The sequence below is a fragment of the Acomys minous genome, assembly GCF_964271855.1.
Source record: "Acomys minous genome assembly, chromosome: 8".
NCBI classification, from domain to species: domain Eukaryota; kingdom Metazoa; phylum Chordata; class Mammalia; order Rodentia; family Muridae; genus Acomys; species Acomys minous.
Window position 1 is genome coordinate 94,340,667 of NC_140489.1, and position 24,953 is coordinate 94,365,619.

The window sequence follows — 24,953 nt, forward strand, 5'->3', positions numbered from 1 at the left end:
TCAAATATGTGCTTTTGCTTTTTATCTTAAGTCCCTGAGGATGAAGCCTGAGTCCCACCGCCTATTTCAAGCTTGTGGGCCAGAACCTCAGCTGTAATCCCACGAGGCTTGGGTCTGAGGCGATGGCATCAGAGAATACTGTGAGAAAGGACTTCTCTCCCCTGAAGCTGCTTTGGTTCCCAGACAGCACTGAAATGCCAGCCTGCCATCAACACCCTGCCTGTCCCCTGAGACATACTGCTTATGAGCACTTGGCTCTTGGAAGAAGGGGAAAGTGGAGTAGAAATGATAAGATCTCGGTTAATTACCTTTATCCAAAAGGAAACTGCTATACAGCGTTCTGGGTAACTATGGTTCTTGTCTCTCAACAGGCTCTAGAAAGTAGCAACCCAGAATCGTTTGTTTATGGGACCCCCAGGGGAATGGCAACATGGGGCCGTTTGAACCTCTCTGCACAGAGATAAACATGCTTGACTCTTACAAGCCTTTGAGCCTTTGGCTTGGGGTCAACAAACTGCAAAGGTCAGGGGTGGGGCACCATCTGGCTCGGTATCCCAGGCTTCTCACCACAGTTCAGCCCCCAGCTGCCTCTGTGATCTAAGAGAGTCTCTCTCTTTTCCTGAGTGTCAAACCCTCTAGCCGAAAACCAGAAAGCTTGGACCAGAACTGCCTAGAGGCAGTTCTCTCAGGCTTAGGTCGGCCCCAACTGTATGGTTTCTGAATTCTTTATGCCAGGCCCCAGTACAAGAATCAGGGATATCAAGACAGAGAGTGTGGATTCCGAGAGGACTCGGGTTACCTGTGTGCTGCCCTGGATGTCCTCATCCCTTCGTGGGGTGCAGTGGTGAGCCACGCTTGACTTATTATTGTACTTACCTGCCTTACAAGTTGCAGGCTTCCCTCTAAGGAGAAAGGGTCCCACGGAGGCAGCCAGGGGTGATTAATGTGTCCAGACATGTTTAGAGAGGAGTTTTCAGCCGGGGATTAGTCACTAAGGTGAGTGACTGATGGGATTCTATCTCGTTGTCTGTTCCCTGTCACTACAGTGATTGCTCTGCAATGAACACCATTTCGTCGTGCTTTGTATTTAAGATATATGAAGGTCTTTTGAGCCCCCTTTCTATTTATATCGCGCCACACCCAGTGCAGACCCTTTCCCACAGAATTTGCTTAGGAATTCCTGCCAAACTGAGCTGCTCTGGGGGGTTTTCTGTCTGCTTCTGTTTATAACGCCTCCCATCACGACAGGCAGGAAACTGACATTAAATACAAGAGCGGAGGACTGAAAGCCACACATAGGGTCATGGAGAAAGCAGGGATGAACAGAACGTTGCGGGAGCAGTAAGGTTTAGACAGGCGGCAGGGAACAAAGCGCCATGCAAGCAAGCAACTGGCGCGTGAGCAAGACCGGCTTCTTCTAGTTATCTCTGCGGACAGACAAGAAGCCAAGAGCTAGAGCTAAGAGCTAATTTGTCTGAGGTTGAACTGGTAATTCGACACTAGAACCAGCCTGGCTCCCTTCCAAGCCATCTTCTACCCTAGTGAGCGGTTCCTGCATTCCAGAGGTTTGAGGCCTGTGTCCCAAAGCCCTTCCTTCTGCTGGTCTGGGCTGCTGTCCAAGCCTGTTTCCCATTGTACTTACACTGCTGTGTGTCTGCACATGTGGCTTGGCTGCTCCATCTCAGCCACCCAGGATTTATAGATGAATTTTACTCAGATCCAACCAGGCTGATTGCCAGATTACCTGGGAGGAGCAAGCTGTGTAGCTCAGTGTGCCTATTGGAGCTCAGCAGGCCCTATTATGTACTAGGAAGCTGAGAGAGAGAGAGAGAGAGAGAGAGAGAGAGAGAGAGAGAGAGAGAGAGAGAAGCAGACAGACACAGACAGAGAAAAATACACACACATGCATGCATATACACACATACACACATACACACACACACACACACACACACACACACACACACACACACACACACACAGAGCCTGAAAGGGCTGTGGAGAAAAGATGTACATAGCTGCTTCCTTGGTAAGGGGAAAAGCTTTCTCTCCTACAGGTGCTCCTGGCTGTTCCCAATGATCTGTTTATTCTGCTCTAGAATATGCTACTAGATGTGGTAGGATGTGGGCAGGGAATAAACAAACCGTGTGGCAGGACCACCAGTGGAGATCATTGAGGCATCCAGGGAGTAGAGGATGCTGTCCTGTATCAATAAGCAAAGGGGTGTGAGGTCTCTTACCATGCCTTGCTAAACCTTCCCTGGCTAACAGAGCTAGGGTAAATCACTTTCTCTGGCCTGCAAAGCACTAGCACTAATAAGGGACTTCTGATAATCTCCTTCTGACAGCACTTAAGTGAACTCTGTTACTCAAAAGCCTCTTGTACAACAAGATAGTATACAAGTCCCTATCTGTTCTAAGCCGTTCGCAATTAAGTGATTTGGGCTTTCTAAAGGCTCCATCCTCCCTGAGTTCTCATGCCCATGATGGACCTCAACTTGGTTCTGCTGTATTCAGCCTTGATCTTCTCTCTTCTGCGTCTCAGGCACTAAGAAGTTCATCTGGCCTTGGGCAGGGTTGGGTTTTCGCTTATTGCCTGGAATACCAGCTTAAAAATAATACATGGTTTCTGTCCCCTCTCTTCTTGGGTAACAAAAATGTTCAAGTGCTGACAGTAAAAAGGCAGAGTGGGCATGTGCTGACACAAGCCAGTCTGAAATCTGTGATTCACAGTTAGAAACGTGTGCAGCCAATCAGACGATGGTGGAGCTAGGTGAGCCTCAAAGATCACTTGATCCAACTTGTTCTCTTTTTAAGTGGAGAAACTGAGAGGGGAAATGAATTGCCCAAGACTGCAGAGTAAGCTGGAGACAGAGGCACCATTTCTCTCCTCACTGTATGTCATGGGAACTCTGCTTGGGGATACTGTAAGTCTTGTAATCATTTCTACCCTTTCTGCCATTCTGAGTCCATAATAAGAAAGATTACTAGGCTCATACCACTGTAGCCCAGAATGAAAGGCGTATGAGTTGGAAGCATAAGCTATGCACACCCATTTATTTAAAGACATTGCAATACCCCGTCTTTATATCAGACACAAGGATCCTAAGGTGAAAGGCATACACTATCCCTTTAAGGTATTCAAAATTAAAGGATGAGAGCAGACAGGTAGCCTGTCTTTAGCAGGGCAGGCTGTTTTCCACACAGTTAAGCACAACATTGATGCCATCTGTGGACTGTATCTCAGACTTAGGGGCCCATCAACTCTTTTCAGATAGAGACAATGAGACTAATTTCCCTGTGACAATGTGTATCAAATATGTGAGTCTTCCTTACTACTCATTCCCCGAGAAAGTGTTGATGGAGCATCTAATAGAAATGACCAAAGATGCAAAGAGTCACACCCCTCACACACACCACCATATATCTGTCTCTGTCTCTGAATATCTCTCTCTCTCTCTCTCTCTCTCTCTCTCTCTCTCTCTCTCTCTCTGTGTGTGTGTGTGTGTGTGTGTGTGTGTGTGTGTGTGTGTGTCTGTGTGTGTGTGTGTGTGTGTGTGTGTGTGTGTGTGGTCTCTCTGTCTGCCTGTCTGTCTGTCTCCAAATAAAGAGAAGGAAATAAGGAAGTAAGGAAATTTTAAACAGAAGAAAAGATCCAGTAGAAAAATTAAGATCATGGACGTTTTACCATAAGGGAGAGCTCTAGGTTGGAGGATGGCCCCGTCTCACAGAAGAGGTAAGATGAGAACTGAGGTCAATTAACAGAGAAGGAAGGAGTTGGATTAGAAGACAAAGGGTCCCACTATTCTAAAGAACTTGGAAGTCTGTGCAACGTGCAAGGCCTGAAGTCTGTAACCACTCATCATCATTACCATACAGAGAAAAGACAGACTGGAAAGTGGTGATGCTCCTTAGCCAGTGGAACTTGTGCTGGGCTTGGGAGATGGGCTGTGTGCTGGAGACAAGGGCACAGTGCCGAAGTTGAAGGGAACAGATCCAGTGGTAAGGCTGGTGGCTCAAAACTCTATTCACACAGCTGTGCACTGGGGAGGGTTAGGATAGAATCTGGGGAGTGAAGAAGAAGAAGAAGAAGAAGAAGAAGTTGAGCCTGGTGAGGCCTGGGCTGGTGCTGGGCACAGTGGCACAATGTCTAGAGCAGGCCGTAACAAGACTTTGTGCAGGATCCACCCACTCTGGGCACACCTGAGCAATAGCATTGACCATGACCATAAGCGAAGGGCATGAAGTTATGCACTTGAGTCTCCAGAATTATGACTCAGAGCTCAAACAATGCCCCTTGTATGAGAGAGATTTGTCCTTTCCCAGCCAGTGGGAACAGCTTAAGGCATCACAAATGATCTATGGAGATTCACAGTCTCTTAAACTGGTACACTGTTGAATTTCTAAAGGTATTTGGAGTGTGTTGTTTTTGTAACTTTTCACTTATTTCTAATGATTAATTAATACATATTTATGGAGTGTGAGACTTTGATAAATCTTTCTGTGACAAGCCAGCCCATCCAGCAGCAACATGACCCTCTCTGCATCAAAGCCCAGCTCTACCTTTCCTTAGGTGTGTTACCCAGGAGAAGTTTCCCCAGTGCCCTGAGTTCCAGGCAGCCATTCTGGTCCTTGATGAAGTGTGTGGAGTGCTTCATCTAGGGCCTTCAGCAAACTGACATCATATACTCAGGAGTCCCTATTGTGAGGTGGGATTCTAATTAATAATGAAGGTGGATGCCACTACCAAAAAGAACAAAGTAGCAGACTGAAAGCTTGGGCGGCCTGTCTTTTGATTATGAGGACAACAGTGAATTACAGTTTTCTTACCCGGATTAATTAAATCTCACACCTGAGTGCCCACTTGATTTCCACATCCAGCTGTGGAATGCCTCCGTAACTTGTAATTAAGAGACAGTTGCTAGTAAGAGTCTTTGAAGTGAAATTCAGAGCAAAAGTAAGTAGAGAGGGAGACTCCTTGATAGAGGGCAGAGTTGCTGATCCCCTGTATCAAACATAGGGGCTTGGAGAATAACTGGCCATCCTAAAGTGTCCTGTGTACTGCCCCAGGCTGCTGGGATGGTGCAGAGGTGCACACCCTCCTGGAAGTAGGGAGCATAGCTTGGTTTTGTTGTAGTGAAAGACCTGTTCAGAGTCGGGCCAGGTTACTGGTTGAAAGCTATGGGCTCTGCTTCTGGAGGAGACTAAAATAATTACAGCAGTAAAATATGAGATGACATTTTCCCCTCAGGGCTGTTGCAAGATAGACCTGCTTAAGATATGTGGAGTCTACTTGAGCACATTCTTTCAAACCTAAATCATCCTACTAACTAGATCTTAAAGATCTTCTGGTACTTTTCTCCTTCGGATGTATCCTCAGACTTTTGTGAATTTTTCAGTCACTTTGTGGCTTATTGGCCACATTTTAATAATTTTATTATTATAAAACAACATTAAAAAGGATTTTTAAATATTCATTATCTAGCTGGGTGTGGTGAGCAGATCACTATAAGTTTGAGGACAGCCTGCTCTACAAAGCAAGTCCAAGACATGAAAGGCTACACAGAGAAATATTGTCTCCTTACCAGGAAAATGGGATGGTGGTGAAGACATCCTAAGGTGGGAGAAATATAGGAGATAGGGAAATAGATGGATCCAGAGTGTCCTAGAAACCTACAAGAAGAACACTATGATAGGCAGGTCTGGGCCCAGGGGTTCTGCTCGATCTATGGCACCAACCAAGGACAATATGTGCAGTCATCATCAAACCCCTACCCAGACCTATCCAAGGGACAGAATATTCTCCACAGTTAAGTGGAGACTGGGCATTGACTTTCACATGAACTCTGGTGCCCCTTTGGTGCCCCTTTTTTTGGCCATGTCCCCTTGATGGGGAGGCCCGATGGCACTCGGAGGAAGGATAGCAGACTACCAAGAAGAAACTTAATACCCTAGCATCATATTCAAGGGGAGGAGGTCCCCATCAGTCACAGTCATAGGGAAGGGGAATGGGGTGAAAGCAGGAGGGAGGGAGGAATGGGAGGATGCATGGGATGGGATAGCAATTGAGATGTAATATGAATGATTTTATATTTCAATTAAAAAAATTAGAAAAAAGAGAAATATTGTCTCAAAAATAATATATATACATATTCATTATGTAGCAAAAATACAACCATTTTAATTATAAGTTATTCTCTTAATTGGTCATCACAGTGAAGCTGGATTTTTATTTATGAAGAAATTAAAAGAGGACAATAATTAATATTTCTGTAACTAACACACAGTAGTTAATTACGAGCCAAGGTGACAGTCTACAAATTGCAAGTCTGACTTTTCCCCCTACACTATGCCTTGCCCTTGACCGTGCAAATATACAATTCCAGTAGGAAATTTGACTTTATGCAGTTATTTTAACTTCAAATGATTAAAAATGCAGGATGAGATTTAGTCGATGAAAATTCACTAACCAAACTTTAGAAAACGCCAACACTAAGGCAGCCTCATAGGAAATGCGTCAAGATGAGAAGACTAAGAACAATGTGTCCAGTCAAAACGGGCTGCCTTTGTTTTTTAGAAAATCCAAAACTGTGGAACTACTTCAACCGTGACATCTATGTTGGGGTTTTCTAAGCCGCTTCTTAAATATTTGGCTACAAGGTCCTCCCACGGTTCTTGTCCAACTCTCTCCCAATACCTCTGAAAAGTAAATGTAGAATTAAATGTGTGGGTATCAAGTGCTAGAGAGCTGTGACTCACAGAAGGAGGAGCCAGCAAGCTCCCAGGTACCTACCATGAACATCAAGAACAATGGCTGTCTGGTTTCTAAGTGAGAGTCAACGCCACGTGACATGGAGGACCAGATAAACAGACCTCAGGCTTATCCAAAGGAGTTTTTCTGTTCCTGTCTATTCTAGACTTAAAGGGAAGGATGCAGGCTCGGGGAGCCCGCGACCAGGCAGGCAGAAGTGAGTTCTGACCAAGAGCCCCTTGTAGTCATTGTGCTAACTATACCGATGTGGTTTTCTGCAGGCAGGATGGGGAAACAGAATAGCAAACTGGCCCCGGAAGTCATGGAGGACCTGGTGAAGAGCACCGAGTTCAACGAGCACGAGCTCAAGCAGTGGTACAAGGGGTTCCTCAAGGACTGTCCAAGCGGGAGGCTGAACCTGGAGGAGTTCCAGCAGCTGTATGTGAAGGTACGGGACTCCAGCTGCTCCCCACTGCAAATGAGAGCTGGTCAGCTTCAGCTCTTAGCGGCTCGCTGTTCTAACCTTCACAGAGCTGTTTTGATGCAAAGGGGATGCAAGGGGGAGTGGGGGCGTGCGTGCGTGCGTGTGTGCGTGTGTGAGCATGTGAGTCCGTGTGTGTTTCTAGAGACGAGTGAAGCAATTTCGGAACAAGGAAAAATAATTGCGAAAGTATTAAATATGGTTGTAGATGGTGAGGGTGCCTTATAAAAGAGCTATAAAATGTTCAGCAATAGTGTCTGCTGATCACACAGGCACAGAGAGATACATAGAAATTCACATATTCTTTCTCAGTGCAAGAGACTTGTATCTTTGAGCACCAAGAAAAGTTCTCTCGTCTACAGGTAAGGAGTTGGAGTCCCAACACAGCCCATTTAAAAGCGCAGGCAGGGTGTTACAGATATTCAGTCGTCAATGTCTACCACGTGGACTCAGTATTTTACAATGCTTAGAAGTAATCTTCCCTGGGATGTTAGCTACCATCAAAGATAATTTCTGCTGCAGTGGCGTTGTCCTGGCTTGCCCGAGTTTGTGAATTACTGTGGTTCAGGCATAATCTAGGGCATTCCGTCATGTGGACACTTACATAACGTTACACTGGTGGAAGAGATGCAATTTTTTTTTTTTGGTTTTGTTTTAACCTTTTCTGGCTGAAATACCAAGTAGAAAATGTCGCGTTTTATTATTTTATTATAACAAATGTCAGTGTGAGCTATGCGAACTATCCAGGTGCATATCCATGCGTGAGAGGTTTGTGTAGAGCTCTGAGGGTCTTTATCTCTGGGGCTGAACATTTATCCCATAGCCTTAGCCCTTCCCTCTTACACACGTTCAAGGAGGGGGCTCTCAGAAGACGGGGTGTCCTCATAGCTGCTCTGTTCACAATGATGAAACTGCGAAGACACCCAAATGCCCATCCAGGGCAACGTGGAAGATGAAGTCCGATAGATTTGCACTATGACATGTACAGCCGTCGAGATCGCTGAATTCCAGCAATGCTAAAACGTAAGTACAGAAATAAGCTCAGGGATTCTAAATGAGACAGAAATAAAATTAAGAGGAGCTTCGTAGCTCTGTAAGTGCAGTGAGGCGACTTAGAAAGGAAAGTGAAGGAGTGAGGAATGAAGAGAGGAAGAACCAAGGGAGAAGATCGGGGTTACGGCTGTGTGGCCAAGAACGGATTGTGTTAAAGGCTCGGGTTCGTATTAGGATGGCGAGCTGATGGCTGCTTATGGAATTGAAAGCTGACCAGCTAGCAAACTAAATCAATAAGCAGATAGTGCATAGACATTGATAACTGTTCAATTGTGTGCATGAAGAACCCAAAGAGTAAATAGAATATCGTATCATGCAACGCATGTACACATGTGATCCGATCACTGTGGAAAGTCTATGAGATGGCTCAGCTAAGTGAAGGCATCTGCCACCCAGCTCGGTCCCCAGAAACCACATGATGAAATGTTGGAAAGGGAACCAAGTCAGGCAAGCTCTCCTCTTACCTCCACGCATGTGCTATGGTGTATACACACACGCGCACACACACACACACACACACACACACACACACACACTATTGCTGTGATAAATGCTCTGATTAAAGGGTTTATTTGGCTTACACTTCCAAGTCGCAGTGTATGGTTAGGGAAGTTGGGGCAGCAACTGAAGCTGAAACCATGGAGAAACACTGTTTACATGCTTACTCCTTCTGGTTCATGCTCAACCAGCTTTTTAAAATTTTTATATAACCTAGGACTACCAGGCAGGAGTGGTACCACCTGCAGTGAGACAGGCCCTCCCACATCAATCAACAATCAAGATAGTGCCCCACAGATATGGCCACAGGCTGATCTGATCTGGGCAATCTCTGCATTTGGACTCCCTCTTCCCAGATGATTCCTGGTTACGTCATGCTGACAATAAACCAGGAAATAAACACACACACACACACACACACACACACACACACACACACAAATTTGAAATCACAATGACATTCCTGAAACGATCCAAGTAACTAGTCATTAGCATTTTGTGTAGAAATTTCAGGAGACACACCCATTACTTAACTGGTATAAATTAATTCTGAGCAGAAGTAGAACAGATGTGCTTCCTAGGTCATCTGGTGATTTCCCCCTCTACTCTCAGACTTATATTCTGCCATCTCCTAATCTGGAGGTAGCCTGTGCTTGGAGACATCCCACTCTCAGCATCAAGAAAGGCAGACATAAATGGGCTGTGTCAAAGACACCTTCATATCACTGATTAAGAGAGCTCAGGGTCTCAGTCACAGTCATGGGGGGGGAGAGTAAGGGGGAAAAGAGAGGGAGGGAGGAGTGGGAGGATACAAGGGATGGGGTAACCATTGAGATGTAATAAGAATAAATTAATAAAATAAAAATTTTTTAAAAAGAGAGCTCAGGGTGTCATAGTCCCCATTACTTGTCTAAAAATCAAGGGGCTTATCTTTTTGAAGAAGGAGAAAAGTCTCTATGTCATTCATACACTGCAAAAACCTCTGCCTTACACTCATCTGTGGAAACATTGGGCATACTCTGTGTTTTATGACACACAGAAGTGTGTGGACCAGGATCACCCACCACGCTCACTCTTCCTCCCATCTCCACCTTCACCCCAAATTATACCCAGTGGATTTGCTTCAGGAAAATGATACCAGACTTTCTGAGATCAGTAGATGTTCTAGAGAGCCTCTAATTTCAGTCCCTTACCAGTGAGCCTTGAGTCTGGCCTCTGCTCTTGTGTCAAAGAGGCAGAAAGCAAAGGCCTCTCAATGTCATCCAAGGCCAGAGATCAAGGGAGAATCACAGAAGAAATATGCCATGTACACAGACAAAAAGGAAAGCAGCTCTGATGCGGAGAAGGGAAAAACTGAGGGTTATGTAAGAGGTCCAGGAGGCACTTGATGAGAAATGACTTTCTTGAAGCACTTCTGAAGAGCCAGTGTTCTCCCAGGGGTGTCCCAGAACCCACTGATGAAGCTAACCAGTCTCTGGCAGGGCAAAGCCCACTTCAGTCTCTGATGGGATAAAGCCCACTGCAGCTTCTGTCTCTGTGCAACCTCTATTGCTGCCTCAGCCCTTTGACATTCCAGAATTAGCCCAGTTGCTCTAAAACCAACAATAATAAAGACTGAGATAGGAGCTAAATAAAGGGAAACACTCATCTGCTAGGCCAGGTGCCGTGACCCTCAGCCTTGCCCTCACAACATAAGCCTTTTGGAGTTCCAAATGTAAAGGAACATCTTCAGCAAGTGGACCTCTAACAATGTGAAAGCAGAGGTTTAGAAAAATAAGGCAAATTTCCCAGCATCATGAAAGGCAAAGGCAGGATAGATGTTAAAGATTGGGGATGCTCGATGCTGTGGGAAGTGGGGAGAGGCGAATCCCTGGAGCTCATTGGTCAGCCAGCATAGCCAAATCTGCAACCTTCGGGTTCAGTGAGAAATGATGCCTCAGAGAATAAGAGGAAGAGCAATTGAAATTGAAGAGGACACCTGACCTTGACCTCTGGCCTATATATCCACACACACTCATGTATGCACACACACATATGGACACATGTACCCTATACACTACACATACATATTCAGAAAGAAACCAACATTAACTACCTTGTAGCTCTCAAAAGAGCCTCTCAGCAGGAGGCCAAAAGCACTGTGGTGAAGGTACACTGTGGGACAAATCTCAGAGAAAGAGAGACTCCCACCTCTGAGAAGGAAGGGAGTCTTTTACAACAGTTAAGAGAAGTTACTTGCCCTTGTCTCTGGTCATCTCTGTGAGGTTGTGTGTGAACAGAGCACATGAGGGCACCTCACTATTCTTGCACGTGTGCATGTGTGTGGGATGCACTGTGTCCGCAGCCCGCCCCATTCATCTGCTGGAATGAGCTTTGTGACACAGATCTAGACATGGTGTCTTCCATAGTCACAACATTTCAGTCATCATAAACCCAGCAGCGAGCAGGGAGCCTGCCAAAGAGAAGCTTCAGGAAGCATTTGCTGCTGGCTACACAGCTCCTTCTTACGAAGCCTTGTGGTGAAAACCACCTCAGCCAACTTCAGGACAGTCCTCCTTGCCCAGCAGGCTCTCCTGAGCTAAAACAGAAGGGTTGTCATTCATGCTTGGTAATGGGACAAGAGTGAATAGGAAATAATGCTAATTTCAAAGTGGGCTGTCTTCCTGGCTGGATTAAGGCCATTCCTAGCTTACTTTGCCACTATGGATAGCAAAACAAAGGGCCAAACCTAGCAGAGTGTAGGGACGGATAAAGTCCTGACTGAGTATGTATTGTTTGCACAAGCTGGTACGTTGACATCTTATTCCCTAGTATATATCTGAATGTGGCTGTGTTCGGGTGTAGGGTCTTTAAAGAGCTGAACACCTTAAAGCATGGTAAATAGAGTGGACAGACCCTCCCACCCACCCATGACTGGTATCCTTATAAAAAGAATCTGAACACAGGACGTATGGAAAGGAGACCATGACAAGACCATCTAGAAGTTAAAGAGAGACTTCAGAAGAAATCAACCTTGCCAATGCCTTGTTGAGGCTTTGTGGCCTCCAGAACCATATATCACAACATATCTCCGTTACTTAATCTAACCAGTATTTGGTTCTTCATTTTGGGACCCTAAAAAAATTAGTATAGTTGTTTCCTTAGCTGTTGAGAACAAGTAAACTCTGAGCCTTCTGCAACCGATGAAAGGCCACCCTGTGAGGAGCGCCAGGCTCCCTGCATGCCCAGGAATTTCTGTCTCTCTGGTCACAGAAGTTGTAGCAGATGCTACATTCTCCTCCCTGCCCCCAGCACTGCTGCAGCTAGGCTGAAAAGAACTGTATTTTGTCAACAAGAACCAAGTACCTGATTTTCTGCCCATAAGAATTTCTACTTTCCAACAATCATTTTAATTGCCAAACCAAGATCACAAAATTAAGATGGTTTGTCATTTTAATCCATTTTCGGGGAAGACTCTGAAATTTTCAAAATAATCAAACTCTGGAGGTGAGCAAGCAACCATTTGAGGGAGGAAGGGACCTCTCCTGGGGTCTTCTTCCTGATGGATTAAGGCTACTTCTAGCTTGCTTCACTGCCATGATATCAAAGCCAAGGAATAAACCTAGCAGAGTGTGCGGAATCGAAGAGCTCTGGGTGACTATGTATTGTTGGCATGAGCAGCCAAGTCAAGGACCACACTGTCTCACACTCATGTGGGCAGTGTGGGCAGAAAACATCAACCACAGCTCCATCCTCCTGGATGATTCCAACTGAGACTGCTCCCCTACAGAAACCCTCTCCTAAGATTAGCTAGTGTGCCTCCTCCCTCAGCTGTATATAATAACAGCCGTATATAATAACCACTCTGGGTTTCCAAGCTGCCATTGTTGAATCTCCATCAGAGCACATGGCCCACCTGATGCCAGCTTTACCATACACATATCTGTCACTTCCTCATTCACCCATCTCCACAGTCAGGTCAATCCCGAAGCCACAAAGGCCTTATCAGCAGAGTCCTGCAAAGAGCCCTAAGTAGACGTTGCTATGCATTTTAAGATTGTTGTCCTCGGGATTCATTTGGGTTGTCTCAAGGCGAGTTGCACAGTAGTACTGGGATAGTTAAAACAGTCTTGGCATTTAGAGACTACCAGATGTGCAAGTCAATCTCAGCTGGGCTGCATGCGCCAATTCTCTGCCTCTCCAAAGAAAATGGAGGTGAGCCAGGCACAATGGTACACACCTGTAATTTCAGACTTGAGGAGGCAGAGGCAGGTGGATCTCTGTGAGTTCAAGGCCAGCCTGGTCTACAAAGCTAGTGTAAGATATCCAAGGCTACACAGAGAAACCCTGTCTCAAAAAAACAAACAAAAAAAGAAAGGAAGGGAGGCATGGGGAGGGAGAGAGAGAGAGAGAGAGAGAGAGAGAGAGAGAGAGAGAGAGAGAGGGAGGGAGAGGGAGGAAGAGAGAGGATGAAAGTTATTTGCAGCCCACCCTAAGCTGTGTTTTATCACAAGTGATCTATTCCTTTAGTCTCAGAGAACCAAGCCTGAAGTAGGTTTTATCTCACGTGCCAAGCTTGATGGCAGTACAGGAAGATATATAGAAGTAGACTCAAGGTCTATGAAGGTTCAGCAGAGAACCAAGCTTTAACCAATAGTGATATCCACCATGCATTCCAGAATGGAGTAGCAGGGACTGGCATTCAAGTGTGTGTGTGTGCGTGTGTGTGTGTGTGTGTGTGTGAGAGAGAGAGAGAGAGAGAGAGAGAGAGAGAAAGTGTGTGAGTGTTTGTATATTTGTGTGTGAAAGAAAGTATGTGTGAGTGTGTGTGTGAATCTGCATATGTGTGTGAATGTGTGTTGTCAGTGTATATGTGTGTGTGAGTGTGTGTGAGCATGTGCATGTTTCATTGTCTGTGTCAGTGTGTGAGTGTGTATATTTGAGTGTGTGCATGTGTGTATGAGTGTGTGTGTGTGTGTGTGTGTGTGTGTGTGTGTGTGTGTGTGTATAAGGAGTCATTTCTTTCCACCTTTATGTGGGCTCAGGTCATCCGGTTTAAATAGCAAGCACCTTTACTCACTGAGCCGTCTCAGAGGACACAAGATAATTTTTAAATCTGTCCTCCACCCATCCCTCAGTATCCTAACCCTTACACCACCACAAGCACCACCCCCAGAAAGGAAACTCATTGCCTATGGCTTGTCATTTCCCACAGACAACGAAAGCGCTAACTGTTGTTGGCTCCAGCCCAGGGCTCCCGAGCCTCGGCTTATTCCACTGTACCAAATTCTCATCTCAAAATAGTGATAGATGTTGCTGAGCAAAGGATGACAGTGCCCTGGAGTCCAATTTGATCATCCCTGGTTCAGCAGTTTGAATTTTAAATAAAATTTATTCTCATATAAAAGGAAAGTTCCTGCCAAATCATTCCCTGTCCCTCTGAGTGGCCATTTCCTAAAGAGCTTCTGTAACTTGGCATTAGGAAATGTCCTTCCAGTTCCTCTTTCACTCTTTCATGGTCTCCTTTGTGCTTTTTGTGAAGTCGGTACTGTGTAGATATGCATTGTCTTCCGGGAGCTCCAAGCCTGGAAGGGCTGGAAAGTGGGCTGTTTTCACTTTGCAAAACCATCTTAATTTGCAGCAAAATATACCAGTGGGGTTCAGTAAAACTTCTCCAGGCCAGGCATATCCAACCTGTAGCCCATAGGCTGTGTGTATCCTGGGATACCTATGAATGAATTTGGCTCAATACATTTGTAAAGAGCAACATCAAATTCCAATGTCAAAAGTTTGAACAACCCTCTGAGCAAAAAGCATTTGTAAACAAGTTTACTCCTGAAGATTCTATTGACAGAATCACCCTGTGTCATATATTAAAACAAAAGTAAGTGTTGCAGGGCCTGGGAAGATGGTTCAGTGGGTATAACAGCTTGCTGCACAATTATAAGGGCCTGATACAAGGACTCTAAAACCACATAAAAAGCAAGGTGCATTTGAACACGTGCCTGGCATCTGAGTATTATAGAGGTTACTGGCTGTCACCCTTGATCCAGATTCAGTGAAAGACCCTATGTCAAGGGAAAGTGCTGATTAATAAAGAAGGACACCTAACATCCTCCTGTGGCTGCCAAGTATGTCCCCTTTAGCAATAGACACACCCACCCATGTGCATATACCACCCATCCACACACTACATGCACGTATGCTTACATAAATAATAGATAAAGTTATTGAATTAGGAATACCTAAGAATTTGGTAATAAATACTTTTTAATAAAATAAGAAATACATCCTAGTTAATAATATATTCAGAAAGTAGCCCATGATTCTCTACACAGATTTGGAAATCTACTTTCAATTTTTACTCTTATTCTTTTAAAATATACTATTTTGGATGTAAGGGGTTCTTTCTGGAAGTTTTACATAGTATATAATACATATAGGAGTGTATGTATAAGTCTCTGTTTTACAGAATTGGTCTTGTCTGATTACTGCCTAACTGTGGACAAGTGCCTTCAGCTAGTTACAAACCACAGCACCTGTATAAACCTAAATGCTGGACTGGATCAGTAGTTCTAACCAGTCCCTTGGGCTAACTGTTCAGTCAGTAGGTACATTGGCACACTCCTCACTGTGGATAAAATGCAGGGCTAACAAATAGAGAAAATGTCTAGATATTAACCAAGGGTTATCACTTGGTGGACTTTGGGAATTCTATTCCTACTAAAGAACAGTGTATCTCTCCCAGCACAGCTTTCACTGTAGTTACATGAACTGGAGTAGCTCCAAGAGTCACAAAAGATGATTCTAGCCATTGAGAGAACATTCTAGGTCCCTTGGCATTAGTTACTGACTGTTAATTGTCCCTAAGACAGAAACGGAAAACCCTCTTCTAAACTAGACTTTCAAATTAACTTCAGTGGCACGCAAGTAAGGACAGCAGTTTCTGGGCCAGGGAAGTAGCTCAGCCAGTGAGAGGAGCTGCAGGAAAGCCTGAAGACCTCAATTCAAATCTCCAGATCCCGTGTTTAGAAGCCAGTTGTGGTTGTTTTGAGTGCCTGTAAGCCCAGAACTGAGGTAGGAGGAACAGAGAAGTGAGGATCCTTCTTAGGTCTTATTATCCACTCACCTGATTCCAGGTTCAACGAGAGACCCTGTCTCAAGGGAATAAAGCTGGGAATAATAAAGCAGGACACATTCATTATTCTCTTCTTCCTTGAACATCATGCACTCAGACATGCCCATCCACACACACATAGAAGAATTTATAATTTCTAATCTGTACTTTGTTCTGTGTGTGTGTGTGTGTGTGTGTGTGTATGTGTGTGTGTGTGTGTGTTTTGTGTCTAGGTGATATCTGACTGTGTTCATGTGGGTGTGTATACATGTACATACCACACAAATACATGCATGTGGAGGCAAGAAGTCAATGTCAGGTGTCTTCCTTGATCAATTTCCACCTTATGTTTCCAGGCAGGGTCTCACACCAAACCTGTAGAATACCAATTCAGCTAGGTTAACTGGAAAATAAGCTCTGGGGATCCACCTGTCTCCACCCTTGCCAACCCTGGAGTTATAGACACATACTACCATGCTCAGATGTTATGTGTCTGCTAAAGATAAACCTGGGTCCCCTTATTTCCCCAACAGACAGTTTCCTGTTTACAACTGACCCAGCCTCTCAGCCTCCTAGCCTCCCAGTCTCAACCTCTGTCTCTCAAATTAATTTTGAAAACAGAATTATTGGCTCAAAAAAAATTAGGGTGATGATCAATTTTCAAGGAGTGAGATTCTGCTTGCTAATGAGAGACAACTGAGAATAGAGCTTATGAAAGTGTTGTTGGGCAGACCTATACACAGATGCATTTTAATCCCTTAGGGAAACTGTTGTTACATAAGGCATAATGTCATCTTGACTGGGCAGAGAGGATGTTGTAACTCTTAGTGAGAAGCTTGGAGTTCATTTACATTTGGAATGTTTGCCAACATGACTGAGGCTGCGCTTCAACTTGAATTAATGTGAAAAATGAGAGCTAGGGTCTTAAATCTCAAAGAAAGGACAATAAGGAGAGAGTCTGGGCAAGCAAGGGTCCATGTGGGGCTCCAGCTGCATTTCATTGCAGTGAAATGAGAGGCTAATGGGCATGGCTTGAGTTAGAGACAGCACTTGCCCCCGGAGAGCGCCCTGTGATAACCTTCTCCTGTCTCAGGGGTGTGAAATCACTTTGTGCAGCTGCCCTGCCTTGGGAGTTGGCTTTCCCATGATAAGGTTGGTGTGTGTGGAGGGCTATCGATGGTCCTGCCGCCATCACATCCTAAAGGAATGCTTTTACACAAAACCTCAGCTTCTCTGCCATCAGCATAAGATTGGGAAGAGGCCCTGAAAGTCCCCAAGCACACCCTTTCCTCCATTTTACACATAGAGACCCAGATGTGTGAGAATAGTACAAGGATGGCTGAGGTAGATCCACACTACGCCAGTTAATAGTCAAAAGAATATATCTAATAGTAAAAGTGTGAAGCCAGACAGACCTGCCTTCTGCTTGGTTATCTGCAGCCGATTGTCCAAGGGCAGCTTTTAGTTGAAAACAGAGTCAGAGAAAAGAGATAGCCAGTTTCTCTTAGGGGTTGTATTTGAACATGCAAACTCATATATATCAATGTCTCAGGGTAAGGCTGCTTTGCTTTGATAGATTTTCTGACAATTTGAAGTTGTGAAATGGTGTTGGTATCAGTGGGCATGAGAGACACCATGGGTCTTTAGTTCAATGGACTCATCCACATGAGAATCCAGTCCCACGCTTGTGAATTGCCCATTGAGTTCCTGATAGAAGAAAGCATTTGCTCTCATTAATGATTCTCCCTCTCTCTTCCTTCTTATCTCCACTTCAAATGGTCCTTGGCCTTCAGCCATTTTTGTACTTCTGCTCTGGGAGTCACTGTGGAGTTTGTGGCAGTCATCTTGTGTCTATGTTCATGTTACTATGATTTGAACCCTGCCCTGTGGGCACACAGATCAAACTCAGGCCTATTATCACTGGTGACAGAAGGGGAGAAGTCAGTTGTAAAATGATCCTAAGTTGTCCAAGAGCCTCATTAGGTCTAACTTAGGGGAAATGCCTCTAAGGACAGTAACACAGAGATCAGCAACTGCCATTCATTTTCAGAAAACAATGCCCAGTGTTTTCCATAGCAAACTCATAACTTCTAAAGAGCTCTGGGGTAGGAAAGACTTAGGGTCAGCCATCCACAATCCTCTAAGCTTCCCAGCCTAGAGTTAAATATAACAGTCTATACACATAGCTAAAACAGAGATACAAAATATATTTACACAAGAGAAGTACCAACTGTCTGGTCAAAGAAGTTTCGAGAGAAAAAAGTTTGATCAATTTCATTATATCTTGAAATCAAAGTAAAGTTTAAAAAGTCCACAAGGGCAGCTTCTTAGTCCATGGAAACTACTATAACAAAATACCTCTGACTGAGCAGCTTATAAACAATAAAAGTTTACTTTTCATAGTTCTTGACAGTGGAAAATTGAGTGGCTGGGGAAGTCCTGTTTTCTCATTCATACAGGGTGCTTCCTGTCTTTGTCCTTACAGGTGTGAGGAACCAATGTGCTCCCGTGTATGTGAGTGTGTGTGTGTGTGTGTGTGTGTGTGTGTGTGTGTGTGTGTGTGTAAATGTGGGCCTGCACATGCCATGGCGCATGTGTAGAGGTCAGAGGACAGCTCTGGTCTCAGTCTATCATTTCTTGCCCTTTACCATATTTGAGGCAGTGATTCCTGTTGCTCGCCGCTATCTAGAGCAGGTTAGTTGACTCACAAATTTCTGGGGCTTCTCCTGTATCCATCTCCCATCTCACAGTCCGGGCCAAGATTATAGATACACACAGCCACATTCAGCTTTATGTGGTTTCTGGGGATCCAAACTCAAGTACTCACACTTGCATGGCACTTTACCCTGCACCCCGCTCTCCCCCTTATCCTTCTCCATGACAAATCCCAGTCATAAGAACCTCATTCTCATGACCCAGTCACTCTCTGATACCATCACCTTCAAGTTCAGGATTTCAACATATGACTTTGGCAACACAACCAAGCCCATATCAAGTATGAAGACCTGGGGTGAGTGAGGGAAAGAACAAGATGGTTTTTGATGGTTGTCTAAAATGTCAGCTAACCAAAGAGAAGTAGGGTGGGTGATATGAGTGGCTTTAGACCATAGAGATCATTGATCCCAGAAAGTACCTACATCCTAAATGTTGCGCTCACAGCCTCCAGATGAGCATTAGATGGCTGCCATGCAGCCCTTGCCAGGATGTGCTTGAAGAGGAAGACCACTGTTGGGGGTCTATCATTGTGTTTTTGAGACCCAAAAAATAAACAGTACCAGCAATAAGAAGATACTTTTGTAGTGCCACAAGGAGAAAGCCTCATGAGGTCTCATTGTATCCACCCATAAATGGCTGGTGACAAACATGACTTCATTTTTCATCAAGTACTTGTGTCTACCTTGTATGTGTATTTCTGAACTCAACATGGGAGGGATATCATGGACACTCCATACCACAGAGGAGCAAAAAAGAGAAAACTGAGTTTGGAGGAAGAGTCGGGGCTTTGGAGGCTTAAAGAAGTGGGAAGAGACTCAATATGTAAGAGAGAGTCTAGTACAGCTCTCTAAGAGATGGGGTGGCAGGAGCTATGGCTGGGGCTTAGTGAAGATGTAAACAAGAAAGACAAAGATGATCCCTTCTCAGGCCTGGGGTGAGCAGGAGGAGCAGAGAGAGGTAAGGACCCAACCTTGGAAAGGTAGGACCCTTCTCAGGGCATGTTAGAATTTCCTGTTTGCTGATCAGGACCACAGTGCTGCTCCATCATTGAAGCCCAATTCTCAAAGAAGATGCCTGCCCTGTGGCACCTGTTGCTTAAAGGAATGAGCCTGTCCCAAGCCTCTAGTCCATAAAGAGCCCATGAAGACTTGGAGAGAAATTTGTGAATTCACTAGTTTTCAAGTAAAAAAAAAAAGGGTAACTTAGATGTTACCATAATGGGAAAATGGGTTTTCTCTGTGAGTCAGACTCTATCTTCTCTCTTCAAGGTGAAAAAAGGTCACTGTGTTTTAGGTGGAAAGCAAAGACAAATGATTGCCCTATGGATGACATCAACTGTGTCTTCAGAGATAAGGACGACATGAATACTGTCTTTTGCTCATTTTCCTGCATGTGCGTCCTATTGCTAAGGGTCCAAAGCTGTGAAGCGAAGTTACACACATTATCATTGAGTCCTTAGATCTGTCAACCAGAGGCACCGACAGCAACTCTGACCCTGTGCTAGGTAACAGCTTAAGGTAGCCATTTTTATTATCCCAATCTGCCAACCAGTGAGCAAATAGAAGATATTTCTAATCTTTGAGTCACCTTCAATTTTTTTCTTCAGTATATTAAAATAATACTCATTCTGAAGTCCCACACTTCCTTGGCTAGGGTTATTCCTTATTCTTTTGAGTTGTTTTGAAGTTACTGTAAATGGTCTTGTTTATCTGATTTCCTCTCAGAATGTTCATTATTAATAAATAAAAAACTATTAACTTAGGGGGGAAAAAATGGGCACTCGGGAGGCAGAGGCAGGTGGATCGTTGTGAGTTTGAGGCCAGCCTGGTCTACAAAGGAAGTCCAGGATAGCCAGGGCTGTTACACAGAGAAATCCTGTCTCAAAAAAAAAAACTTTTAAAAAAATGGGTACTCTGGAGACAGCAGCCCCGACAGAGGCCTACTGGTATAAACCCAGCTGCTACCCGTGAGGAGCAGGAAATTTGGGGGCAGATCCTTCACATCCTTTATCTTCAGGTCTCAAAGCTGTCAAGGGTTCTTCACATTGGTTAGGGCTTGACTGTGAAGCGTCTCCACCCCCACCCCCCACCTGCTCATGTGTTTAAATACCTAGTCCTCAGCTGGTGGCACTGTTTAAATACCTAGTCCTCAGCTGGTGGCACTGTATTGGGAGTCGATGGAATCCTTAAGGCAGACTTGTCTTCTTTGCTTCATGTTCAGTCACTAAGAATCAGCTTTGGGCTTTCTGACCCCACAGAGCCACCCACCCACCCCCAAATTGTGGTGCAAAATAAATCCATCACCTCTTAACTTTGCTTCTTCCTGCTGTTTTATCATAGCAACAGCAAAATTGGCTAATACAGAGCCCATCTGGCAAGCACCTACCACTCAAATACTTAGTGAGTGCTAATAACCCTTCCCTTTGTGGTTGGGGCATGGTGAGACCAGGAGAGAAGACTCTGTCCTTGTTGTGTGGCTCTTCCTCTTTGTTCAGTCTCAAGTCTCCACCTCAAGTGGACAACTGTCCCTTTTTTAATGTTAGGAGGCTGTCTTGGCTTTCAAGGCATGTGTATCAGCTATTCACAGCACCCCATCTAGTCTCGTCCAGCCACCACTGTTCCTGTGTAAGTGGAGGGGACGGAGAGGAGCCTACACTGGTGCAGTCATGAAGAAATCTATTTAGTAGCTGGAACTGTGGACCAGGAAAGATGGAATAGCTCTGTCTCTGAAATACTGTGATAGACAATGTCATATTGATTGGGGAGAAATGCCAACTCTGCAACCCACAGCAAAACACACAGTTGAGGCTAATCTTAACAGAGCCTGACACTCCTTGAAAGGGAAAGCACCCAACAAAATGCACAGAAGAGTTGGTGGGAGCCAAGGAGACCTGATGCCTGGGCAAGTATCTGCTGCTACCAAGATGTACAATCAAAGAGTTGCAACCTGTAGGATTGTAGGCTCTTGGTTTATTGAGAGGAATTAGAAATCCCTGCCCATATCTTGCAAAGAATAACTGTTACTATGCAAAATGGTTTTTAAATTCCTACTTTCTTCTAGAGATATAGAAAGGAATGCAACTCCTAGAAACACAGGTGGAAGTGAAGATAATGGTGAAGGTAGCTGAAGACAGAGGGTGAGGAGGGTGGTGGGTGATAAGGAGAGAGAGATGGTCTTAGATTTCTTCCCTTGTGAATTTCCCTTCGATGCCGAAATTCTAGAATTGCATAGACCTGTCCTAGATCTGTGCTAGACAGATGACTTCTGTAGCTCGGATCAGTTAATATCATGGCTCTTTCCCTCTCCAGTTACCCAGGAGAGCAGAGCCCACAGCTTGTTCATCTCTGATTCTCTAGCGTCCGATAACAAAAGTTAATTAGCTGAGAGGATGAGTTAATGAATGACTAAAACCTGCTCATAACTTAGCTGAAATTCAATTCAAAGACTTAATGAAAGGAATGAAAACATCTCAGAGCAACTGAGCAGTGAACTACAGAGGCCCAGAGTGGCCCTTCCCATATAAAATGCTTAAATAAATAAAATGTAGGGCAAGAATACAAGAAAACATAATATCCCATTCTCTCAGTCAAGTGACTAGCTAATTTTCTTATGAATACATTAGACAATTTTCCATCAAGGAACTTCCTTAAATACTATTTTCCCAAAGAGTAAATGAAAGGATAAAACATAAAGCTAAAGATCCCCAATATGAAAGGAATGGCTGATGAAAATTAGGCTGCTTATATTTGAGTTGGTAATGAGATTTTTCAGGGAAAAATGCAAAAACTGAACGGATTTTTCCTGTAGAAAAAAGGCAAAGGAAACCATAAAAGACATAGACTGTCTCCCAAAATAGATAGCTTTGCCTGCTTTCTGAGTAAATTCCACCACATAGTCAGGGCAGCGCTTATTTTTATCCATGTTCTTTTAAACCATGTGACATGTCTACCAGGAGCACAATCAATGATGACATCGTGTTGTAGTTAATATGTCGTGGCTTTCACGACTCAGCCCTGGTCAAGTCTCTGGCAGACTCAGAAGCCAGTGCCCGGAGACATCTTTCAAGATGACACAGCTGCGTTGCCAGGGTAACTGGCTAGATGAAGCTTTAGCTGGCTTTGGGAGAGATTACATAAGACCAGACCAACTGGGAAGAGTTAAGGCATGTCCTCAGGGTGAAGAGCACTGGGCTATTGTCTGTTCTTCCTCTGAGATAAGGACATAGTAGTGACATTTAAAAGAGATGTCACTGGACACCCACAGCCACCACCTCAATACAAAAGTCCTTGAAGCTGTATTGACAAAGTCTCTCTGGAACAGGACTCTGATTAAGGAACTGTAATGGTGTATCAGGCAAGCATGACCACTTTCCTAAGTGTTGCTCTCACATTTATCTTTGAGGTTTCAAAAATGTTGTACATTTCCTATTATTCTATATGATGAATTTACATACTGACATGTTTATCATCAAATGGGTCAATGACTTCTAGGAAGGACCAAATCACAGTTGAACTCATTCAGAAGATACAGAAAACTTGCTGAGAGTACACAGATGATTTTGTAGGTATGCATTGCACACATTTATATATATGCACATTTCTATACATACAAATTCATTTCCTTTATATGAGCGCCTAACTTAGGACCCATCAAACATGACATAGATTCCTGTAGCGTCAACATCACTAGAGATTCTTTTTATCTCATGGAGAAGTCTAAACTGATCAGGCAGCTCTGGTGTCCAATTACAGGGGCCTCTGACTCCTATTCCCCGACTCTTCCACTCCCACACGTACACACACTCCAACTTGCTCTGATTCACAGGACCACCACAGCTTACTGGTGTCACAATGTGAATAGGTCAAAAGGAAAACACAGAAGTGGTAAAAAGAAGGGTGATATTTGGTTATTTGAGCTTCCTGGCGGGTGGACAGGAACAGACTCCCTGTGTGTGTCCCAGCTCTGTGGCTAGGGAAGGACATCACATCTTCCTTGGCCTTGTGGAGGCCCAATAGGAAAGTCATGCAAATAAAATATTATGCAACACATGGCCGGAGAAGTCCCACTGATTGTTTGCTCAGTATGCCACAAGAAGTAGGATCTATGCTAAAAATCAGAGAAACTACTATCTCTAAATTGACCAGGAGGATGTCCCTGTTCTCTTTCTTATCACCTGCTCCTAACCTCAATCCCTCCTTGCAAGTCCCACATGGCGTGCTGCCTCATGTGTTGTCTCAATTTGGTGTCAAGGGAACTTATTTATCTTTGTGAAATGAATATTGCATATTCAGAGGCATGGAGCATCATTAGGCAAATGAGAGCATGGGATAGGGCCCGAATGCCAATCTATGGATGATAGCTGCTGAGACACAGGTGCTTGCCTCTGTAATCTCAGTTAGATTCACTGATACAAGTCATGGTTTAATCTTTGTATTTCACATATGCATCCATCCATCCATGCACTTCTGTACCCATTCAGTCATTAAACATTGTTGAACATCTACTTAAGGAAAGCCCCAGTTGAAAGCTGGGGCTCCTGAAAGTAGTCAGCAATTATAACTCTGCCCTCAAGATCTTAGTTAAGCTGAAAGAGGCCAAGAATAGAGAAAACAGATCAATTGTTAAAGTGCCTTATACTGAGGACCTAAATTCAACTCCCAGAATCCACATAAGCAAGCTGGACATTATCGTCCATGCTTTGGTGGGTAGCCTTACACCCATGTGCATACAGACAAACCAAGTAGACTCAGTGAATTAGTATACCCAAAAAGAAAGGGGGATTCTGTAAAATATAGGAAGGTCTAAAGGAGAATATGATCAAAACATCTCATATACACATAAGAAATTCTCAAAGAATAAATAAAAATTTTTAAAGTAGACATGGTGACACAGCTTTAAATCCCAGTGCTATAGAGGCAGAACCAGAGTCTCCCAGGGGTACGCTGGGGAGCCATCCTATTCTACTTGGTGAGCTCTCGGACAGTGAAAGACCTCATCTCAAAACGCATAGGTGGTACCTCCTGAGGATGACATAAAAGTTGACCTCTAGATTCCATGTGCATAAGCATGAATATGTGCACCAACAGTAATTAAGGAATTGAGAGATGCTGTGAAAATAGATAATAGTTGGACAAGGTTCTGGGAAGGCATCTCAGAAAAAAAAAAATATTTAGCCTCAACCTAACATAGTACAACAGAAAGATAGCTAGGCGTGGTGACGCATACCTTCAATCCCAGCACTTAGGAGGTAGGCGGATCTCTGTGAGTTCAAGGACAGCCTGGTCTACAGAATGAGTCCAGGACAGCCAAGGCTACACAGAGAAACCCTGCCTCTTGGACAACAAGCAGAATTTGTGATC

At 44.3% G+C, this 24,953-nt stretch overlaps 1 protein-coding gene across 1 annotated transcript in view; it reads left to right on the top strand.

The window, feature by feature from the left end:
* Positions 1-24,953, top strand: part of VSNL1 (visinin like 1) — a 112,459-nt gene that overhangs the window by 41,791 nt on the left and 45,715 nt on the right. The window contains exon 2 of the mRNA XM_084793019.1: positions 7,033-7,199. Coding sequence (XP_084649145.1) covers positions 7,038-7,199 — 162 coding nt within the window. The 5' untranslated portion in view covers positions 7,033-7,037. The remainder of the gene's footprint in view (positions 1-7,032; positions 7,200-24,953) is intronic.